Source organism: Oryza sativa, chromosome 3, assembly GCF_034140825.1.
Source record: "Oryza sativa Japonica Group chromosome 3, ASM3414082v1".
In the NCBI taxonomy this organism is placed as follows: domain Eukaryota; kingdom Viridiplantae; phylum Streptophyta; class Magnoliopsida; order Poales; family Poaceae; genus Oryza; species Oryza sativa.
Window position 1 is genome coordinate 11,478,445 of NC_089037.1, and position 22,615 is coordinate 11,501,059.

Here is a 22,615-nt window from a genome sequence, read left to right on the forward strand (position 1 = left end):
TACCACCACCCACACGCCGACATCGCCAACACACAAGCCCAGGAGAAGGCTAACACCGAACCGGCTGCCGCTAAGCGTGACCAACCGCCACTAGACCAACAAAGGGACACCGGCGAGATCGCCCCCTAGGGGATGCCAAAACTACGTCTTCAAGAAGAGAAGCGACGAAAAAACCGCCACCGCCGCCCGTCGGGACTCAAAGGAGCCAAGACTGGGCTTACGCCCGGCAAACACCCTTGAGGGGTGAGACATCACAGCAACGCCCTTAGGAGGAGGGATAACCATCGTTGTCGGTCCGGCCAAGGCTGGACTGGGTTTTCACCCGCCGCTCACCACCTGTGAATCCACGGCTGACGCATTAATGCTCCACCACCACACAAGTTTTGCCGATATGTGGGACCCCTGCACCGGCGTCCCCCGCCGGCCAACCTTCGTGCGCCGAAGACCGCGCCACCCCCATTGGTAGCTCCTCCTCACACCTAGGTCGCCTCCTCCACCGCCGGCCGCGCCTCTCTGCGCCAAGCCGGCCTCCTCCACTAGACGCGCCTCTCGCGCCAATCCAGCCTCCCTCCATCTGCCGCGCCTCTCGCGCCAAGCCGGCCTTCATCTCCGCCGCCCGCGCCTCTCACGCCGAGCCGGCCTCCACTGCTATCGGCTACCTTGTTTGTGCCAAACCGGTCTCCGACCCCTTCATCAAACGATGCCGCGCCGACCAGATGTAGCCGTCTCCCACGCCTCGGCTAGCCGTCCGAGGCCGCCATGCCTCCAGTGACCGCAGACACGGTCACCACCACCGCAGCCGCTGCTGCTGAATGCCCAACCACCTCGTCGTCGCCATCCTTGCCTCGACCCGACTCCTTCCCCGCCACCAACGTCGCCACCGCCTCCACAGTCATGGCTGCCGTCGCCGCTACAACCGACGCTAATCACCGCCTCCGCAAACCGCCACTGCGCCGTCGCCCTCCACCAGAAAGTAGCTAGCAGCCGCCCCGACGCCATGTTCGCCACTGCCGTCGTTGCTAGCCAACACCGCAGCCGTCAACTTCCGCAATCGCCGCCGCCGTTGCCAACTGTCGCCGGCCAACTACCGCCGCCGCCGTCACCAACTGCCGCCGGTCACCCTCCAGATCTGGCCGAGAGGCACGGATCTGGGGGACACCGCCGCCGTCACCGCCGGGCATTGCGCCATCGCCGCCACAAGCCGACATGGGACCACCGCCGCCGCCTTCGTGCCCTCGACCGACTTCGTCCCCGCCGCCTTCAGCCACCGTCGCCCAGCGCCGCGCGCCCCTACCTTCGCCGTCGCCCTCCCCGCAGCCAGTCGCCGCCCTGCTAGATCCGGCCGGAGCGGCCCGGATCTGGCAGTCACCGCACCTAGGGCGGCTCCCCTACCCACCCGGTGTGAGGTCGGCGAGAGGCCCCGCCACCGCCGTCCTTGCGGCCGGCCGGCTTTGCCAGCAGCTGCTCAGGTGACGGCGAGGCGGAAGGGGAGGAGGGGAGGGAGAGGGGCGGCTGGGTCGTCGCCTCCCATGCCACCCTAGGGGAGGACGACGCGAGAGCAAGAAATTTGAGGGATTGTTACACCTACTTTCTTAATAGCCGTATCCAACCGTATCACAATTTGATCAACCCGTAAAGTTTTTAAGGTCTACCCAAATTGATAATCATCTAAGATGTGTCTTCATTTATTCGTGTAGAAGGGCCTTAGAATTGATCCTACGCTCAACCCCCGTGGTCTATGGGTTCCACGTCGGAGCGAGCTCCATCTAGCCCTCCCCTTCTTTGCTCTCCCTGTTGTACGGTGGCACCGCGCCAATGGGAAGAAGACCGTTGTTGCCATCGAGAAGACGAATGGCCCACGAGCAGACCCGGTTGTCAGCCTCACCAATCTACTATCAGATCCGCTCAGTGGCCTCGCCGAGCCAACCAATAGCGTGGGATGGCTCTGGCTCTAGCTCCAATTTCGTGGCGAGGATGACGGAAGTGCCGGCTCCAATTCTAGCTCCGATGACGAGGACGAGGGAGAAAACAATGGGGAGAGAAGACCGCTCTATCTCCGGCGTGGGATAAGGGAGGAGGCAGTGGGAATGGAAACAAATTCGGAGCGGAGATAAAGGGAGGAGGCGGTAGTAACAGATCTAGAGGGGACAGAATGAGGCGATTATTATTATTTTTAGCAAAGCGGTAGAATTGAAAAATAACATGCGGTTTTTATGGATCATGCATTTGTGGGTTGTGTGGCCTGTACCAGTAGCTTTGGATTGACTTGGACAATTTCAAATCACTCAGCATTGTGAGGCTATGGTTTATATATGGTCTTAGTTCACGCTATAATGGGCCATAAGGTCCGAGGCCTGATGGCCCAGCCCAAGGCATGAGGTTTTGGCCTAGCCCAAGCACGGCACGACCCGATCGCTGTCAGGCCCATCAACACTATCAACTGTTGGGCTGTGCCTGGGCCTATGCCTCTGCCTCGGCATAGTGGACCGGCCCGGCACGGCAGAGCACGAAGTTCAGGGAGGTGAAATAGACTTATTTTCAACCATATGAAAGACATGGCACAAAGAATAGGGAGGACAAATAGACGTATTATATGGCATGGCCCCAAGAGTAGGGACGTAAAATAGACTTATTATATATATATATATATATATATATATATATATATATATATATATATATATATATATATATATATATATATATATATATATATATATATATATATATATATATATATATATATATATATATATATATATATATATATATATATATTTTGCGCGCGAGTTCATATGTACCCACAATCTACACCCTATATGTAGCTTGCACGAATCTTAGGGCAAGTATATTATGTGCTAACAAAATGTAACACGCATGATATTTACGTTATACTATATTTTTTACAAGTGTAAAATACCTTGTTTATATAATTTTTGTATTTCTTGTATGCAAAACTTGTTTATGTAGTTTTTGATGGTAGGATATATATCATTTTGGAAATATCATTTTTGCAAGATGACAATTTGGTGATATAGTAGATATATTGTTTTCTCATTTTGACTAAATATCATGTTATAAACAAAATAAGGGTTAGAGAAATACAATGCACTAGATATATAAATGTCATATATGATTATTATTGAAAAATTTATTTGGTAAAAATGCAACATACATGTTATACATATTATGAACCAACCTAATCCTAATTATCTTTTCTCCCTATAGTAATCATTCATTTGGTTAAGGTTAGGTACATTTTGCAGCACGAATTTTGGAACACATCAACGGTGTAGATTGTAGGTACATATGAACCCGAGTGCAAATCTGTGATATATATATATATATATATATATATATATATATATATATATATATATATATATATATATATATATATATATATATATATATATATATATATATATATATCACAACCCAAAGAGGAGGGAGGGGAAATAGACTTATTTCAAAGAAAGCACGATGTGCTGCCTGTGCCTTCGGGCCGGCTTGGCACGACCCGACCCTTATTGGGCCGTGCATGAGCCATAGGTGGAGCACGTGGGCCGGCATGGCACGGCCCGACGCGTAGGTCGAGTCGTGCCGGCCTAACAAATCTTGGCTCAGGCGCGACCGGGCCTGGGCCATGCTGGGCCGAGTGGCCCATTTGGCCATCTATAGTTCACACAGCACAATGAGATCACCGCTACTAGTGGTCTTAATTGGTTATGACGAGTCTGGAACATAAAATTTCGGATTTTTTTATGACGTGGAATGAGACAATCCATTAGCACATGATTAATCGAGTATTTAATTAGAAACTTTTGTATAGAAAACTTTTACACAAAATGTGTCGTTTAGCAAATTAGGAAATGTGCTTAAAAAAACGAGAAACTAGCTGTTTCTGTTAGTTGTTTAGAACTCAGCCTAGTCGTTTGTCTGCATTCTGGCAGTTCAATATAAAATAGGTAAGTAAAAGCAGTCAGTGGAGTTCAAACAGGCGAGTGAAAAACAATGAGCGAGACGTATAGGTTCCTAAGTTAAATCGAAGGGGGTAAAACGCAGATGGTTGAAAATTAAAGGTGCCAGGACTACGGATTTCAATGTATATTCTCGTTTGCAGAATGCTGACTCCGTCCAATACGACCTCAATGGTTTCTTCCGGCTGGGCGGCTGGCTGAATTGTTGAAAAGACAATAATTTAAAATGCATAAACGCGCGCCGCGAGTCCAAAAACGGCTGAGAACTTGCAACAACAGAATTCGTAGTTGCTGAAAACCTGAAACCAACACGTGCATAACCTCGCTATATATATGGAGCCAACGTTGGGTTCGTATTTGCAACACAAACTCACCAAGCAGGCAAAAGCAGTAGCTAGCAATAAGCACGCCATCACTGAAATGACGAAGCAGCCGATCAAAATGCAGAAGCTAGTTCTCTTGATCCCCGCGTTGCTTGCAGCTCTAGCCATTAATTCTTGCTGCAATGCCGCCGCGGCGCCCGTCCGGATGCAGCTCACCCACGTCGACGCCGGCCGCGGCCTGTCTGGGCGCGAGCTGATGCGCCGCATGGCGCTGCGCAGCAAGGCCCGCGCCCCGCGGCTCCTCTCAAGCTCAGCGACCGCGCCGGTATCTCCAGGGGCGTACGACGACGGCGTTCCTATGACGGAGTACCTGTTGCACCTGGCCATCGGCACGCCGCCGCAGCCCGTGCAGCTGACGCTCGACACCGGCAGCGTCCTCGTCTGGACGCAGTGCCAGCCGTGCGCTGTATGCTTCAACCAGTCTCTCCCTTACTACGACGCGTCGAGATCCTCCACGTTCGCCTTGCCTTCCTGCGACTCCACGCAGTGCAAGCTGGACCCGAGTGTGACTATGTGCGTCAACCAGACGGTCCAGACCTGCGCCTACTCCTACTCGTACGGCGACAAGTCGGCGACGATCGGCTTCCTCGATGTGGAGACGGTCTCGTTTGTCGCCGGCGCCTCCGTGCCCGGCGTGGTCTTCGGTTGCGGCCTCAATAACACCGGCATTTTCCGCTCCAACGAGACCGGCATCGCTGGCTTCGGCCGCGGGCCACTGTCCCTCCCGTCGCAGCTCAAAGTGGGCAACTTCTCCCACTGCTTCACCGCAGTATCCGGACGGAAACCGAGCACTGTCCTGTTCGACCTGCCGGCAGACCTCTACAAAAACGGCCGCGGCACCGTCCAGACCACCCCTCTAATCAAGAACCCTGCCCATCCAACTTTCTACTACCTCTCGCTGAAGGGCATCACCGTCGGGTCGACGAGGCTGCCGGTGCCGGAGTCCGCGTTCGCTCTAAAGAACGGGACCGGCGGAACGATCATCGACTCCGGCACGGCCTTCACTTCGCTGCCGCCGCGGGTTTACAGGCTCGTCCATGACGAGTTCGCCGCACACGTGAAGCTTCCCGTGGTGCCCAGCAACGAGACGGGTCCCTTACTCTGCTTCTCGGCGCCGCCGCTGGGGAAGGCGCCGCACGTGCCGAAGCTGGTGCTGCACTTTGAGGGCGCGACGATGCACCTGCCCCGGGAGAACTACGTGTTCGAGGCAAAGGACGGGGGTAACTGCAGTATCTGCCTTGCCATTATTGAAGGCGAGATGACCATAATTGGCAACTTCCAGCAGCAGAACATGCACGTACTCTACGATCTGAAGAACAGCAAGCTGTCCTTCGTCCGTGCTAAGTGCGATAAACTTTAGACTCTCATCTCCCTAGCCACGAACCCACGACTTCCGTCGTCCGTGCTCAATGCGATGGGTAAGTGTATTTTTAGAGAGAAGGCTCACGCCCAGCTTTTTACTAAAAGCATAAGAATTCAGTACAGAAACAAAACAAACTGCTGGGAAAGCCAGCGAACTAGAGAAGCACAAGGCAACTGTAGGCCTACCGCTGCTGGCACAGCACTAACAAGATGGGTAAGTGTATTCATCCCTTGACAGAATATCATCGGTGCCTGCCATTAAATAGTCATCCAAAAATTTAGAATAAATTGACGAGAAATTAATATGAAATATCACTTCATAAACATGTAATTTAAAATTCAACTTCTACAAGGTGTAACAAAAATAACAAATATAATTATGAATGTACAATAACTATTTTCAGCTTAATTTTTTTTATAACCTGTAGAAGTCGAATTTAGCCTTACGTGTTTGTGGAGTGATATATTTCATATTAGTCTATCTTGTTATTTTTTTCAAATCTTTTATAACTATTTGGATGACATGTAAGCAACAAAGAGGCATCTCCTCGAAGGATGAAAATCCATATCCCGATCGCACTAGGCTAGATCACCTCATCTGTGACGGGCTCTAACCCTCACCTTTAACGGATTTGGTCTTGGTCACAGATTAGTGGTCACTGATTACTACACCTCATCTCAAACGGGTGAAAGCCCGTCAATGATGATCGACACCTCTGACGGACCGAATAAAATAACCCATCAAAGGTGAGTCTCACCTGTGACAAGTGGATCTTTTCAGCCCGTCAAAGGTGACAAACACCTCTGACAGGTTCAACTCACCACCCGACACAGGTGTGGAAAATCAACCAAAAAAAAATTCAAAAGCCCTCAGCCTTTGGCTCTCAACCCTCAGCCCTTAGGCCATCTCTCATGACAGGAAGAACATCTCAAGATATATCTCATGACACAATAACTTTGCATTTTATTGACAGATATGTTGACACAAGAAGCACATCCACACAAGTAATATACATCACAATTCCACACAACTTTGAGTAATAAACTACAAATCCACACAAGCAACCATGAGGTATAACCCAATTTGAAAATTGGAAATGAAAATTTGCACAACCTACAAGAGTTGGAAATGGCGGCGGAGCTAGCGGGTGAAGGAGACGGTGGACGACGCCAGCGGTCGGGGGTAGAGGCCGCCGGATCAAACGGTTGGCAGTGCGGTGGAGGAGGCTGCCGCTGGATCTGGCAGGCGGCGGTGGGGTGGCCGAAGACGAGGCGACTGGCGGTCGGGGGAGAGGCACCGGATCTGCGACTGGAGGAGGACGAGGCCGGCGGTCGTTAGGCGGGGGAGGCGGCAACGGCTGGCGGTCGGGACGCGGAGGAGGAAGTGGCCGGCGATGGGGGAGAGGCCGCGGTGGCCGGATCCGCACCCTATAGGCCTGTTAACGCCAGAATTTGGTAAGCCCAGAGTCATCATCGACTTAGAGTCTGTATCGGCTTCAAAGTCTTGGAATTGGCCGATGGGAGTCGTCAAATCGCCAGCAGACGTGTTCTTGGTGGAGTTGGATCAATTAGAGGAAATTTATCCAGAAGAGTCCGAGTTCAAGGAGGATGCGGCATGGCAAATTATCTATTAATTAGGAATAATTTGTTAGTTTTCTTTTATCTTTAGGAAAGTGTGTTTCGTGTCCTATGAGGACTTTATGTTTTCCTTTTATCTCTTAGGAAAGTTTCTTTCTTGTCCTACAAGGACTAGTATCTACCCATGGATATAAATATGTACACCCGGGGTCATTGTAATCAATCGCCACCCTCTTTACCGAGGTTTCTACTTGTCATCCTGCGGAACTTGGCACCTGACGCGGGGCTGCATTGGCTTTTGATCTCCGGCGAAGGGGTAAGTCCTACGTTCCGCTGGCCCTGGTGGATCTATCGGCTATGTCGGTGTTGTTCAAGGCTGCATCGTTTCGATCTCTTGGATCGCTCTGGTTTGGTTGATATATTTGCCTACCTGATATCTCAATTTTATCTCTAATTGCATTTTGTTTAGAGACGCATCGGTTTAGTTGGGACTGTCTTAGTTAGGTCCAATCTTCCGTCTTAGCCGATATATCTCTACTATCACAATGTTATTGTAAATAGATTTGTTATATCCATCACATTAGACATATCTATCGGCTTATCGAGTATTAGATTATCATATACAAACTCGTGCAGCATCGGTTAGCTTCGACCTACTAGATTGTTGTTGATAATATAAATCTTATTAAGCCGATAGGTTCATGCTAATGTTTTATCGGGGTGCTTGTTTTATCGGGGTGCTAGCTGATAAGTTATCTGGATGTTGCATCGGCTTATAAGGATTGCATATACATATAAGTTGGATTTAGCCGATCGCAACAAAGACTTTACTGTGGATTTTATGACATCGGACCTCTAGCCGATGTATGCTTTAACCTTCGGATCAATGCTTATTCTATCATATTGTATTGCTAGCCGATTGGTTTATACTGGATTATATTGTTATTTTATTACATCATCATCAGCCGATTGCCTTTATATCATTATCTACATTGGACATATAGTCGATTGCTTAAACCCTATCGCTATCGGTTGGTATCGGCATCGGCTATTATCGGCATCGGCTGGAACTACTCCATCGGTTTATCAGCCGATCGACTCATTGATATGCTATTTGTATATCTTGTCAGTTGCAGGATCAAACTGACTGGCACGCCTGCAGCTCATCAACCTTTGGTCCTGCACTGGAGCTAAGCAGATCTACCAGGCTAGTGTGTATTTTTCGCATCAACACATTTTTGGCACGCCCGGTGGGACACGAGTTTTGCACCCAACATGTCTGAAGAGGGAGTCAATGCCAATAAGGAGCAATCTCCCAAGCCGATGGTTGAAACACTTCAAGATACAGTTGATGAAGCAGTTCATCGCGCATTATTTAATCAATGTGGAGTTTTGGCGGATACATTACAAAATTTGATCAAGGTAACAGTTGATGAGTTAATTATTATTCAGAAAAGCCAGCTTGGGGGGCAGATTGAAGAACAACAACAGCATCGGCTCGGGGGGCAAACACATCAGTATCAGCATGATGAGCTATATCAACAATATCGGCCAGAAGAATCTCAAAGACATCAAAATATAGAAGATTGGGCCGATGGAATTGCAAAAATTAGTAGAGGAGCAGTTTGGACTTGGACCTAAGGAACATATCCATATGTATCGGCAGCCATATCCTGAGTAGTTCGATAGGGTTCCATTACCACACTGATACAAGGTTCTAGACTTCTCCAAATTTTCAGGGCAAGATGATGTATCTATAATGGAACACATCAGCTGATTCTTAGCACAATGTGGTGAAGCATCGACTAAAGAGGCTCTGAAAGTTAGATTTTTTTTCCATTGTCTTTGACTGGATCGGCTTTCTCTTGGTTTTCATCATTACCATCAAATTCTATCATAGGATGGGCCAATTTTGAGAAGCAATTTCATTACTACTTCTTTGCTGGCATCGATGAGATGAAGTTTTCAGATTTGATATCAGTTCAATAGCAAGAAGGGGAATTGGCAATGGAATATATTCAAAGATTTCGTGACGTCTGCAACCGAAGTTATACTTTGAGTCTAAGCGATGAGCAGCTAGCAGATCTTGCCTTCCAAGGGCTATCAACACCTATCAAAGATAGATTCTTTTGCCATGAGTTTGACAGCTTAGCTTATCTAATGCAGACAGTATCGGCTCATGAAAGCCGATTGGAAGAAGCAAAGAAAGATCAGTTTTGGAGTTATCAAGACAAGAAATAAGATAATTTTGAAGCATGAGTTTTCATACTCCAAAACTGGGGGGCATGTGTTAACGTCAGAATTTGGTAAGCCCAGAGTCATCATCGGCTTAGAGTCTGTATCGGCTTCAGAGTCTTGGAATCGGCCGATGGGAGTCGTCAAATCGCCAGCAGATGTGTTCTTGGTGGAGTTGGATCAATTAGAGGAAATTTATCCAGAAGAGTCCGAGTTCAAGGAGGATGCAGCATGGCAAATTATCTATGAATTAGGAATAGTTTGTTAGTTTCCTTTTATCTTTAAGAAAGTGTGTTTAGTGTCCTATGAGGACTTTATGTTTTCCTTTTATCTCTTAGGAAAGTTTCTTTCTTATCCTAGAAGGACTAGTATCTGCCCATGGGTATAAATATGTACACTCGGGGTCATTGTAGTCAATCTCTTGATCAATACAACTACTCGGCGCATTGCCACCCTCTTTACCGAGGTTTCTACTTGTTATCCGGTGGAACTTGGCACCTGACATGGGGCTGCATCAGCTTTTGATCTCCGGCGAAGGGGTAAGTCCTACGTTCCGCTGGCGCTAGTGGATCTATCGGCTATGTCGTTGTTGTTCAAGGCTGCATCGCTTCGATCTCTTGGATCGCTCTGGTTTGGTTAATATATATGCCTACATGATATCTCAATTTTATCTCTAATTGCATTGTGTTTAGAGACGCATCGGTTTAGTTGGGACTGTCTCGGTTAGGTCCGATCTTCTGTCTTAGCCGATATATCTCTACAATCACAATGCTATTGTAAATAGATTTGTTATATCCATCACATTAGACAGATCTATCGGCTTATCGAGTATTAGATTAAAGGCAATCGACTGATGATGATGTAATAAAATAACAATATAATCTAGTATAAACCAATCGGCTAGCAATACAATATGATAGAATAAGCATTGATCCGAAGGTTAAGGCATACATCGGCTGGAGGTCCGATGTCATAAAATCCACAGTAAAGTCTTTGTTGCGATCGGCTAAATCCGACTTATATGTATATGCAATCCTTATAAGCCGATGCAACATCAAGATATCTTATCAGTTAGCACCCCGATAAAACATTAGCATGAACCTATCGGCTTAACAAGATTTATATTATCAAGGCCAGATCCGGCGGCTGGCGGTCGGAAGGCGGCTGGGGAAGGCGACGCCGGCCGGCGGTCGGGAGGCGGAGGAGGAAGTGGCCAGCTGTGGGGGTAGAGCCCGCGGTGGTCAGATCTGCGCCCCGTAGGCCAGATCCGGCAGCCGGCGGTCGGAAGGTGGCCAGGGGAGGCGGCGGCGGCCAGCGGCCGGGACGCGGAGGAGGAAGTGGCCGGCGGTGGGGGAGAGGCTGCGGTGGCCGGATCCGCGCCCTATAGGCCAGATCCGGCGGCCATCGGTCGGAAGGCGGCCGGGGGAGGCGGCGCGGGCCGGAGGTCGGGAGGCGGAGGAGGATGCGGCCGGCGGTGGCCTGATCCGCGCGTGGAGTCGGAGGCCTTCGCCGGACCCATTGCTCGGCGGCTCGGAGTGTGCAAGCTCGGTGCGTGCGGAGAAAAAGAAAAACGAGAGAGAGAGAGGGGGGATGGATAAGGAAGAAAGAAAAAATGAGAGATGAGTGGTTAGTGGGTGATAGATTAGGGTTGGGTTGGGTGGTTTCCACCTGTGAGGACCCGTTAGAGATGGTTTCATAACATCTTTGACGGGCTAGATCTGTATGGCCCGTCACAGGTATCTAGTCACCTCTTATGGGTCGATAATGGAACCCGTCTGACTAGATACCTGTGACGGGCTGTAGCTGGATGGCTCACCGATGACGGCATCCCATAGAACCCGTCAAAGGTGATCCTCATCACTAACAATATTTATGTCCGTCATAGGTATACCGTTAAAGGTGTGAGGATCTGGCGTAGTGCGATTCGATAAACTTTAGAGTCGCGTCAGTCATCACCCTAGGGGGCTTGCCGTCTATGTTTTGTTTCACTTACTAATCTATGTGTTAACTTATTATAACTGAATAATTTGGATTCTGAATAAGAACATCCGTATGCCATACTTACATCATGTAAAATCTTCTCTTTTTACCTTGAGGACGGTGAGGACCCACGAGGTCATATAATGGCATGTACAATAAAAATGTGTGTTGACATGGAAGACAGAGAAAGAGGAGGACAAAACATCGTTGCTACGGGTAACAACGACTCTTACCTTCTATAATATGGAACCATGGTTGCATCGGGGTGAAAAAAAATAGGAAAGAATAGTAATTAAAAGAATATTTTTTTAGTTAATGGTTAGAACCTTAGCGTCTCATACACTTTTTAAATAATTTTGTATTGTCTCTATCATTGGATGCCCTAACACGAGGCAACTAGCAGTTCAATCTATATATCGTGCTGTTATCTGTATCAAATTCATCACCGCCGAGGCTACAATTTTTCCTTCACGAGGAATATTCTGGTAGGAATCAGCTAGGCCACAATAATATGGATAAGATTTATTTACATGTGACATAAATAGTTATAGAAAAAAATAGTAACATCAATTGGGATGACATAAGTTTATAAAGTATAGACAAACATGCAAGATGCATGACTAAATTTGATCTACAACTAAAGAAATAAAAGTAATAAAATCATGCAGTGAATAGGTTTGAAAAGACGTACCACATTCGCTGTGGAGCATAGAAATTTCCACATTAATTAGAGAAAAAGAAAAGAAGAATCCACGTAGAAATACAATTTAAAAATAACTGAAATTCGGAATTAGAAATAAGTAATATTAAAAGAAGAGTTTGTTTAAGAACCTAATACAAGATTAATTAAATTTGGAAAAAATTAAAATAAAATAACTGAAATTCGAAATTAGAATAAGCAATATTAAAAGAAGAGTACATATAATAACCAAATACGAGATTAATTAAAATTCGAAATAAAAATACAATAAAATCCGAAATTTAAAAAAACAAAAGAAAATAAGAGTTCAAGAAGAAATACAAATTAAATAACTGAGATTCGGAATTAAAAATAAAAAATATTAAAAAAATACATGTAACAACCAAATACGAGATTAATTAAAATTTATAATAAAAATAAAATAAATTCTGAAATTAAAAAAAAAGAGTTCAGCTAGAAATACAATTTATAAAAAATATCTTTTTTAAAAAATAATGACTATTAGAATAGACCATCTATAACACATGACAAGATTAATAAAAATTTGGAATAAGAAATAAAATAAATTCCGAAAATAGAAAATAATTATAAGAGTTCAAGTAGGAATATAATTTATAAATAAAAAAATATCAGAATGAAAATATGGAATTTTTTTAAAAAAAAGTTCATCTAGAACACAATAATAACATATGACAGTAAAGAAGGAAGAAGCAACAAACCTATAAAGTAGTAGAGTGGTGGCAGTTGATTGGACGTCTAAAAACTATTAAGAAAGCCCCAAATAGAATCCCAATAATAGTTAAAAGGAGGGACGATGGGCAGACTGCTAAGTAGCACGACCACAGTGGTTGGCGGGACTTCTAAAAGTAAAAAGTAAACCCTAATGATAATCATATTCGAGGGAAAGTAGCAGGCGAACCTAGAGGAGTACATTAGCAAAGTTGCTGACAGTTTTGACGGGACTGCTAGAAAGTAAAAAAAAATAATACAAATGATAATTATGTTCGATTTTCAAAATTCAGAGAAGGCAGTGGACGGGCCATAGGGGAGTATAGAAGTGGCAGCGTTCGATGAGACTTTTAAAAAATATAAAAACAAAACCCAACGAGACAATAAACTTTAAAAACTATAAAAATCCAATTTTTAAAGGTTCCAAGGAGAATAAATAGAAGCAGTGGTAGATTGAGCAAGTAAATAAAGAAATAACGGTAGCTACTGGTGTGACTTTTAAAAACTAGAAAGTTAGAAACACGGGGATGATAAGGTTTGATCTTTCAAAATCTTAAAACAACAAGATAGCTATTTAACAAATTTTAAGTAAAATCATATTGAAAAATAGATAATTTTATATGGGTACTAAGTGCGCAGTTGCGCGGATCACCTAGGTAGTTTATTTTAAGACAAATAAGAAGGGGACAAAGTTGAACTTATTTTAAAATGGAAGGTCAAAAGAGTACGAAGTCTTATCTTTTTTCCATCCGTGAGACTCACCTTTGTACACACGAAAGGTATCAAGCATAAGCATATAGGCTGTGTTTAGTTCAGCACAAAGTTTGGATTTTGGTTGAAATTAGAGATGATGTGACTGAAAAGTTACGTGTATATGACAGGTTGATGTGATGGAAAAGGACTAAAGTTTGGATCCAAACTTTGGATCTAAACACAGCCATATTGTGATTTCTGAAAGATTTTAGTTATCCATTTGTCCCAATAAAAAATAAATCTAATATAGAGTGTGACATAATCTAGTTTATAAATTGGACAGAAGATTATTTAGATTCATAATATTAGAATGTGCCATATTCTATACTAGATTTTTTTTTTTTGATGAAAGGAGTAGATTATATCTATAGTAATTGGACAGCGCCACCCATCGCATCTTATGACCTTCTTATGTTATACTCCACTTACAAGCTTAGGGCTTGTTTGGTTTCTAGAGACTTATTCCAAGTCCCTGTCACATCGGATATTTGGACACTAATTTAGAGTATTAAACATACACTAATTATAAAACCCATTCTATAACCTTGGACTAATTCGCGAGACGAATCTTTTGAGTCTAATTACGCCATGATTTTGACAATGTGATGCTATAGTAAACTTTTGATAATTATGGATTAATTAGGCTTAAAAAACTCGTCTCGCGGATTAGCTCTCATTTATGAAATTAGTTTTTTTACTAGTCTAGATTTAATACTCCAAATTAGCGTCCAAACATCCGATGTGACATGGGCTAAAAAGTTTTAGCCCCATCTAAACACCCCCTTACATGCATTGCTGATGCAGTTCGGAGTTGATAGTAATAATTGTTTGTATATATATACCACGCGCTGATATACGTGTTGACGTTCAGATCAGTTTACTAACTCACAATTATGGAATGGAACGAAAGAGGTTTGAAAAGTAATACTCGGGAAGTTAGATGTATTTTGTCATTTGCTGACAAATTAATGGGGACGAGGTAAAGTTTGTCGTGGTAGCATAATTTCAAGTTGAAATAAACTATTGCTGAAGTCGATCCAAATATTATTTTTCTTCATTTGACAATGTTTTTTTTTTAGAATTGAGAGGGGCAAGTGAAGCTTCTGCTTATGAAAGCTACTATCTCCGTTCCAAAAAGAAATGTCTTTCTATCATTCACAACTTGTCACCAAAACATTATATATGCATGTTTCGACCCAACTAATTAGCTTGAGAATGCTAGTCAGTGGACTAATTGGCTTAACCTTCCTTTTATCTATGCAGGCTCGTTTACTATTATAATAATATAGAATATCGGATCACCACATTAAATCTATCATGCATGGTAGATCAGGAGTAATGCTGTCATTAGAAGTAACATTAAATAGAAGTATGGTGGTTATTTGTGTAGAGTGCTAAGAGCAAGCATAATAATATAGCTAACTTCCTACTATTAGTCTATCTTAAAGCCAACATATATAATAGATTAGCTGTAAGGTTGGCTACAATTTTCTTCTCCTCTCTCTATCTCTCACTTATACATTTAATTTATTTATCTTGGAGCTTGTGATAAGCTAGCTCTTGCATGAGAGCCAACATCCTTAGTTTTTCACTACCTCTCTCCTCCATCTAAGCTTATAGTAGACTTATAGCTCACTATTATACTTGCTCTAATATGTCTCAAATTTGCTAGAGACATTTTTGGGACTAGTAATTAAAAAGGACACACATTAATACTACAAAGTGTCAAAGTTAAAAAAAATCATCTTAACATTAGTTTTTAAAGGATAAGATTATGTGTCCATCTATCAAATCTATAATTAATACTATGCTACGAAATCTATAGCTCAGATCTTCCACCGTAAAATATAAGAATTTATTAAGTTCGAAATTAACAAATGCCAAGTTGTACTTGGATAATAATCGGGAAGTTCAATATGTTTGTTGACAAATTAGTGATGACGAAGGAATGTTTGTTTTAACAACAAAATACAGGGTTAATTAAACTACTGTTGAAGTCGACCTGAATGACTTACTTTTCTTGCATTCGACGATGTTTCTTTTTTTTTTTCATTGAGAAAGGGCAAAGCCCCTGGTTGTATTAAAAACTAATTAAAAGGGTGCAACAGCAGCAGTTTGAAGAAAAGTATTTCGATCGGGTCAAATACCGACTACTGTAACTGCGTGTTTTTTCCCATTCTCTGCTTAGGAAGTACTCTATATTTCAAAATATATGGGGTATATTTCATTTTGTGAAAAAAAAAAACTTTGATCAACAACTACTCGATTACTGTATGTGTTATGTTTCTTGGACAAAAAAACTTTAATCAACAACTACTCGAGTATTGTCTGTGTTATGAATAGGATATATCTCTTTCTATATATATATATATATATATATATATATATATATATATATATATATATATATATATATATATATATATATATATATATATATATATATATATATATATATATATATATATATATATATATATATGGATTCATGATACACAAGAACACCACATATCTAATATTATACGAAAAGATATATTCAAATATAGGAATGAAGCTAGTCAGAAAGAAAATTATTTCATGGAAATAGGAGATATCGGAGTCCGACCAAAAAGAGAAAGTTTTCTCGGCCCGTACTCCACTAGGATTCTTTGAAATCTACTTGGAGAAGAAAATATTTGCTCGTATAAATACAAGGCCCCATATGAATGGGAGAGAATGGAATTATAAGTCACAGCCAAAGTCACATTGAGAGACAACAAGAGGAAGTTAGAGCCCCAGTCGCCGATAACAACCTGTCGAGACATACTCCAGGTCCTAGTCGACAAGTTAGATCAGCTAGCTTGTTCTCCCACTGTAATCTGTGTGATGCTTCCTAGACACACATATATAAGCTGGATGATATGAACCAAGGTGTATATGCACCTACATGGAATAGTTTGACACGTGTACCTAATTCCCTTCATGGTGGCTGCAAGGGATGGTACATGTTACATTTTTGTGGTCCAAAATGCCTCTTAAGTAAGTAGTACTTCGTACTACAATAGTTCGAACAAATAATTTTTTTTGGTACTTCATGAACTGATTAGTTGTTGCTAGTTCAATATTTGTGGTTTTCCTTTTCTTTTAAGTAATGTCCTATGTTTATTTCATATATTGATAAAAAAATATATATTATATTTCTGAAAATATATGATGTAGATTCAGTACAACATATTATGAGATGATATATGCATATTGATATTTTATTCAAGAATAATGTATTTCCATCCCCCCTCCCCCCTCCCCCCCAAACGGCTGTATTATCTTTCTATGGGTGGATTTTGTGTTATCTTTGGTTTGCATTTGCACTTTTTTTTCTCATGGTTGTCTAGTCAATTTATTTGGTATCAGAGTCTCTGAAATGTCATGCAAGTTATGGGTTTAGATATAAATTATTTTCTAAATGCTATTTAGAGATGTGTCATTTGCAAGTTTCATTTTCAGAGAAATGTCATTAGTATGAACTTTAGGAGACCATTTGCACATTTTATTTAGATATATAAACCATTTTAAAATGCTATTTAGAGAAATGTCATTAAGAAATCATCTGCAAATTTTATATTTCATAGAAATGAAGATATATGATATATCAGTATTGACATGTTCAACAAATCTAAATATATATCACTCAGCTATAAAGTGAAGAGAGATAAAAAAAAATTACTAATGTTTATCTCTACCAGTACAAGATAGAAAATTGCTTTGAATCAATAAATGCTTGTGCTGTGACATACCAATTGAAAAGGGGATGAGGGAAGAACGGCATCGTGTACCTTCCCAATCTCTCCCCTATATAGTAAACCATCATTTTGTCATGGCATGGTACATTTCACCAGCACGAATCTCAAGACCCATCAATGGTGTAGATTACTGGTGCATATGAACTTAGGTTCACATTTAATTTTCCATATACCTTAAACTGGATTAGGTTATTACTCATCTTGAGGGTTCGAACCAGTATAAAAACCCCTTTTCCTAGCCTCCTTAATATGATCTCGCGTATACCTAACCAATGACTCATACTCTATGGATACCGTTGTAAGGTATAGCCCGCCGATAATTACAATATAATTTTCCGAAGAAAAATGATGTTATTAGGTTAGTCTCAAAAACTAGTTACGTATGATTATACTTTTATATTGCATAAATAATATACTAGTGAAGCTATAGTTGGCCAAAGCCTTGTCATAAAAAAATATGCAATATATTTTAAAACAGAGGGAGTATTCTCTCTCCGCTTTTTTATCCTCCTATATAGTAATATAATTCTTTTAACTTTTAGACATAATGTTTCACACTCGTTTCATTAAAATATTTAGAAAAAATAAGTCATACTTAAAGTATCTATAATAATAAAACAAGTTGCAATAAGATAAATGATTTTACGTAATTTTTTAAAAAATATGAATGATAAAACATCAGTCCAGCCATTAATAGCGCCATATATTTAAAAATAGAGAGTGTTTTCTTGCAGGAAAAAAAAGAATCTAGCTATGAGTTGTTCTTTTTATTTCTAGATGGAATTTGGAACTAAAAGTTTGTGAGGAAATAGATGATACTCTCTCCGTTTCATATTATAAGTCGCTTTGACATTTAGCTAGTCAAACTTCTTTAGGTTTGTTAAGTTTATAAAAAAAATTATCAACATCTACAACATAAAATTAGTTTTGTTAAATTGAACATTAAATATATTTTTTGAACGATCAACACCAGACAATACGATAATTCATTGAATAGAATAGAGTAGGAAAAAAATACAAGGCTAGTACCTTCAAAGGCATTAGCCAGGAAAAAAAAACACCAGCACACACCAATAGAACGTACATAAACAAGAATAAGGCTAGTATCGGACCGACCACCACTAAGAGTGACTGGATACCGCTAGACCAAGAAGGATGCTATAGGCGAGACCACCCAAAACTAAGCCCTAACAGTCGAGCACCAAACTCCACTTTAGCCACGTCTTTCGGATTGAGTGGGAGAGGGTGAGAGATCAGAATGGATCTGCTCTCCTCTCTAAGGCCTACTAACATGGCCAACTTGCATAAAATAGTGTGCCGTCACAAGACGATAAGACATCTAGAGGAACTTCATGCCAGCTGTCAGAGGGAAGTTTTGGCAAGGGGCCTCTTAGACAATGTCTCCAGGGAGAAGGGCGAAGATGACAATACCGCCACCGTCCGAAAAGTTCTCAGGGAGAACCAAGACATGGTTTTCATCCAGCAACCCCAACAAAGGGAAATGGGCGGCTTGATAATGCCCCCGAGAGGGAAGACCAAGCTAGGTTTACACCTGCCGCCCATCCCCTGATGATCCATAGCTAACACTCCATTGCTCCACCACCAGCCATCCTGAGCCAGCGCGTGGACACCGCTGTACCGGCGGTGACCAGCCTCCGTGTGCCTCCATGTGAAACGTGGCTTGCACGCTGACATCGGCCTCCTGCGATGGCCTCCCTGTTGTCATTGTGTTGGCCTCCCGCGCCATCGGCCGGGCCGGCCTCCCTCCCTGTCGTCACCCGTACTACCGCACGCTCATCGCGCCGGCCTCCTCACGCCTGGCCGATTGCCGCCCCGAGTCGCGCATCTCCGCGCCTTCCACTGCTGCCAATGCCACCTGTGCCGTCCTCCTACAGTACACCGACGAAGCTTGCCACTCCGCACATGGTCCCCTTAGCATGCTTAGGAGAAGCGGGGAGGAGCCACCTCAACCTCACCGCCTCCGCGCGTTCGCCACCTTGCCACCACGACCGCTCCCTCGTCGCTCACCGCCGACTTGCTCCGCCTCGTAGCTCGCAGACGCTGTTGCGCCGCATTGTCTCTCCCGCACGAGAGTCAGCTCGCTGCCTGCAAAAGTCCTCACCACAGTAGCGAGGTGAAGGGCGGGGGGAAGGGGGCGGTGGTGATAAGGGTATTTTGCCCCGAGCCACCCGCGCAGGCAGTGATGGATCTAGGATTTAGGATACGGATGCTCCGACCTAATTTTTTTTCTAAACACAATAAATCTAACAATACTAATATATACATAATATATACAGTGCAAGTATAGATAATAGAATAGACCAAATTACCAAAAAATTACCATGATATATTAAAAAAACATCTTAAAATATATAAAATTAGTAATAATTAAGTAAAATTGAAAAAGGTACATAAGTAGAAAACCTAAAATTGTTGCCTTGTTGGCGCGGGCGGCTGATCGGCTCGACGACGGCTCCTCGCGGCGGCGGCGGCACACGCACAGCAAGTCAGCACCAGTGGCAGCCAGACTACAGTGCGGCGCAGCACAGCAGCGGCCAAGGCGGCGGAGTGCGGGACTCGCGCGCGGCGGCATGGGCGTTGGAGCGCGAGCGCCGGGTCGCGCGTGGGCTGGCGCCTAGCGGCGCCGTGGCTCTGTGATCGGCTGATCGCGTCGCGTGCCCGCGTGGAGTAATCTGTGATCAACAGATGAGATCGTGTCGTCAGGCTAGGGCGTCGATTCGATTACGAGCATCGCCTCGCGTAGTCGCGTGTGGGGCCTGTGGGAGCCGCGCAGCGGTCGGCAGGAGTTGGGAAGGAGGAGATTAGATCGCTTTTTTTTTTTCTTTTCAAAGTCGCTATTTTCTTTTATTTTTAATAGTGGGTTACTCGATCGCCCTTTTTTTCGGTGGTCTGGGGATCACTCCCCGGACCACCCGCCTATGCGCGCGGGTGACGACGTATAGGTTAAATATATTTTTCATAATATGTTTGTTTTATGTTAAAAATGTTGCTATATTTTTCTATAATATAAAACTGAGTATTTGATTGACATCTGATAGGTTAGAAGCATGCAAGGGTGAATGATTTAAGGTGAAAAAGTCCAGCTCTACTCTGATTATCGATGTGCTCCTACATGTTATTCCTATCAAGTTGTTATCTCTAGCCACTTTTGAACTGGAAAATTTTCGTTTGGTCGCAACAGTTGCTCTTGGAAGTTCGCACATGTGTACGCGCTACGCAAGAATGTGTTTCCAATAGTTTGCACGCAGTGACTGGTTAAGTTCGAAGTGAAAAAACATTAAAAGAACTAGTTGCTACTTGCTAGTAGTTAACAAACTATTTTGGGTACGTATTTATAAATTTGTGGCTGTGATTAACATTTGACAAGTTACATATCTCTGTACAATTCAATTTTGCCTTTTCCATACCGATTGTTAATTATACCAAAACTGTGATGTCATCCATGTCCACTTCTAATTGGAAAAGTTCCATCTCGTTGTTCTTATGTACTTCTCCCAACTGGAAATTTTACATTCAATTTCGTTGTTCCTATCCCTGTCAATTTTGTCACAATATCTAATCCTCTTGGAAGTTCGCACATGTGAAGGCACCAGGCCAGATGTGTTCTTGTCACGACTAGTTCGAAGTAAACCATTGACAACACTTGTACGTAGATTGTGATTGACAAAGCTGTACTCGGATGGAGTCTAATTTTACCTTTTAGTTGATATATACAAAATTGTGCATGGTCAGTCCATTGGAGCCACAATGTTAATTAGTTTCTTCAAGATTTAAGAACTCCAAAACAAGGATATATGAAGCTTTACCCATATTGGTAGACACCAGCTTCTAAAATCCACATTAGCTTAATTCTTTCGCGGAAAGAACCCGAACACTGCAATGAGATGGGTGTTTAGCTATCTGGATTGGTATTGCAACCAGGCTGTGTGTATGCAAATTGCATCATTGGGGCAGGGCGAGAAGACAAAGATTTGCGAGCTTCGCTCGTCACCGTATCAACGGTAAATCGCTGAACCAATGTAAACTCAATTGCATAAGGCAAATTCTATAGTAAAAAGAATTGAAAATATATATTTTTAATTGGTTTTACATAAATATACACGTTCAAAAGTAATAGCAGAAGCGTTCGAAAAAAAAAGTAATAGCAGAAATATACTATTATCGCAGAATAAAAATGCGCAATGCCACACGACTTCGCGCGGTGGCTGGAAAATACGAAATATCCAGAGACCGCTCTCGCATCCCTAGCTACAGATTGATTAGTGTAATTAGCTAATCAGCGTGATTAATCATTAAACCATATGCCATCTCGCTGAACCGGCCAGCGATACTGCCGTCGCGGGTCCCGCACTATCACGGCCCTACCATGCGAGACCGTGGCGTGTCGTCACCAATGGTCATTTTCACAGAATGGTTCAGCGATACTGTGTCGCTTTTGCATCATCGTCATTTTCACGGAATACGGAATGGTTCAGCGATACCGTGTCGCTTTCGCGTCATCGTTTAACGATCATAGTATATTTGTGAAAACAATTTACATCTCATATATTTTTAAGAAAAAAATTATAGTATATTTTTAAATTTAATTCAGATTCTATACGTTGTCTCGTTCTTAAATTGTTATATTTTGTGACGGAGGAAGTATATAATATGGTTAAAAAATAAGTGTTTTTCTTGGAATAATCTTTATTTTAGAATGGAACTATTTTTTTAGGTTTACCTTCTATACCCACTAAGTTTTAAGTTCAACATATAAACATGCCACATCATCATCCACTGTCAATAATTTTTATCAAAAATCTCATGCAAGCATGCAATATTATTATCGAATTCTATAAAAAACATATAAACATATCCAATTATCACCTCTCACATCATTTTCACAATATTTCAGCATATATATCCATCATTTTTATAAGACTTAATATATATTCATCCATATATTTTGTATCAAAGCGCTGGGTATAATTTAATTAGTTCGTTTTACAATTAGTACTTATAAACCATGACTTTTCATCATTCTCTCTATCTTCCGCTTCTTGCTATGCAAATCTTTGCCAACAACCTAATATTTCATCTACAATCTTTTATACATTCTACTAAATTTATTTCTCT

General features: G+C 42.6%; 1 protein-coding gene across 1 annotated transcript; it reads left to right on the plus strand.

The window, feature by feature from the left end:
• The first annotated feature begins 4,400 nt into the window (after window positions 1–4,400).
• LOC107275688 (aspartic proteinase nepenthesin-1) lies at window positions 4,401–5,723 on the plus strand. The gene has a single exon (XM_015774014.1). It carries the CDS (start codon window positions 4,401–4,403, stop codon window positions 5,721–5,723), a length of 1,323 nt encoding a protein of 440 aa, XP_015629500.1.
• The last annotated feature ends 16,892 nt before the right edge of the window (window positions 5,724–22,615 follow it).

Coding starts and splice junctions, on each gene's coding strand:
- LOC107275688 (XM_015774014.1), top strand. CDS start 4,401: ATGACGAAGCAGCCGATCAAAATGCAGAAGCTAGTTCTCTTGATCCCC.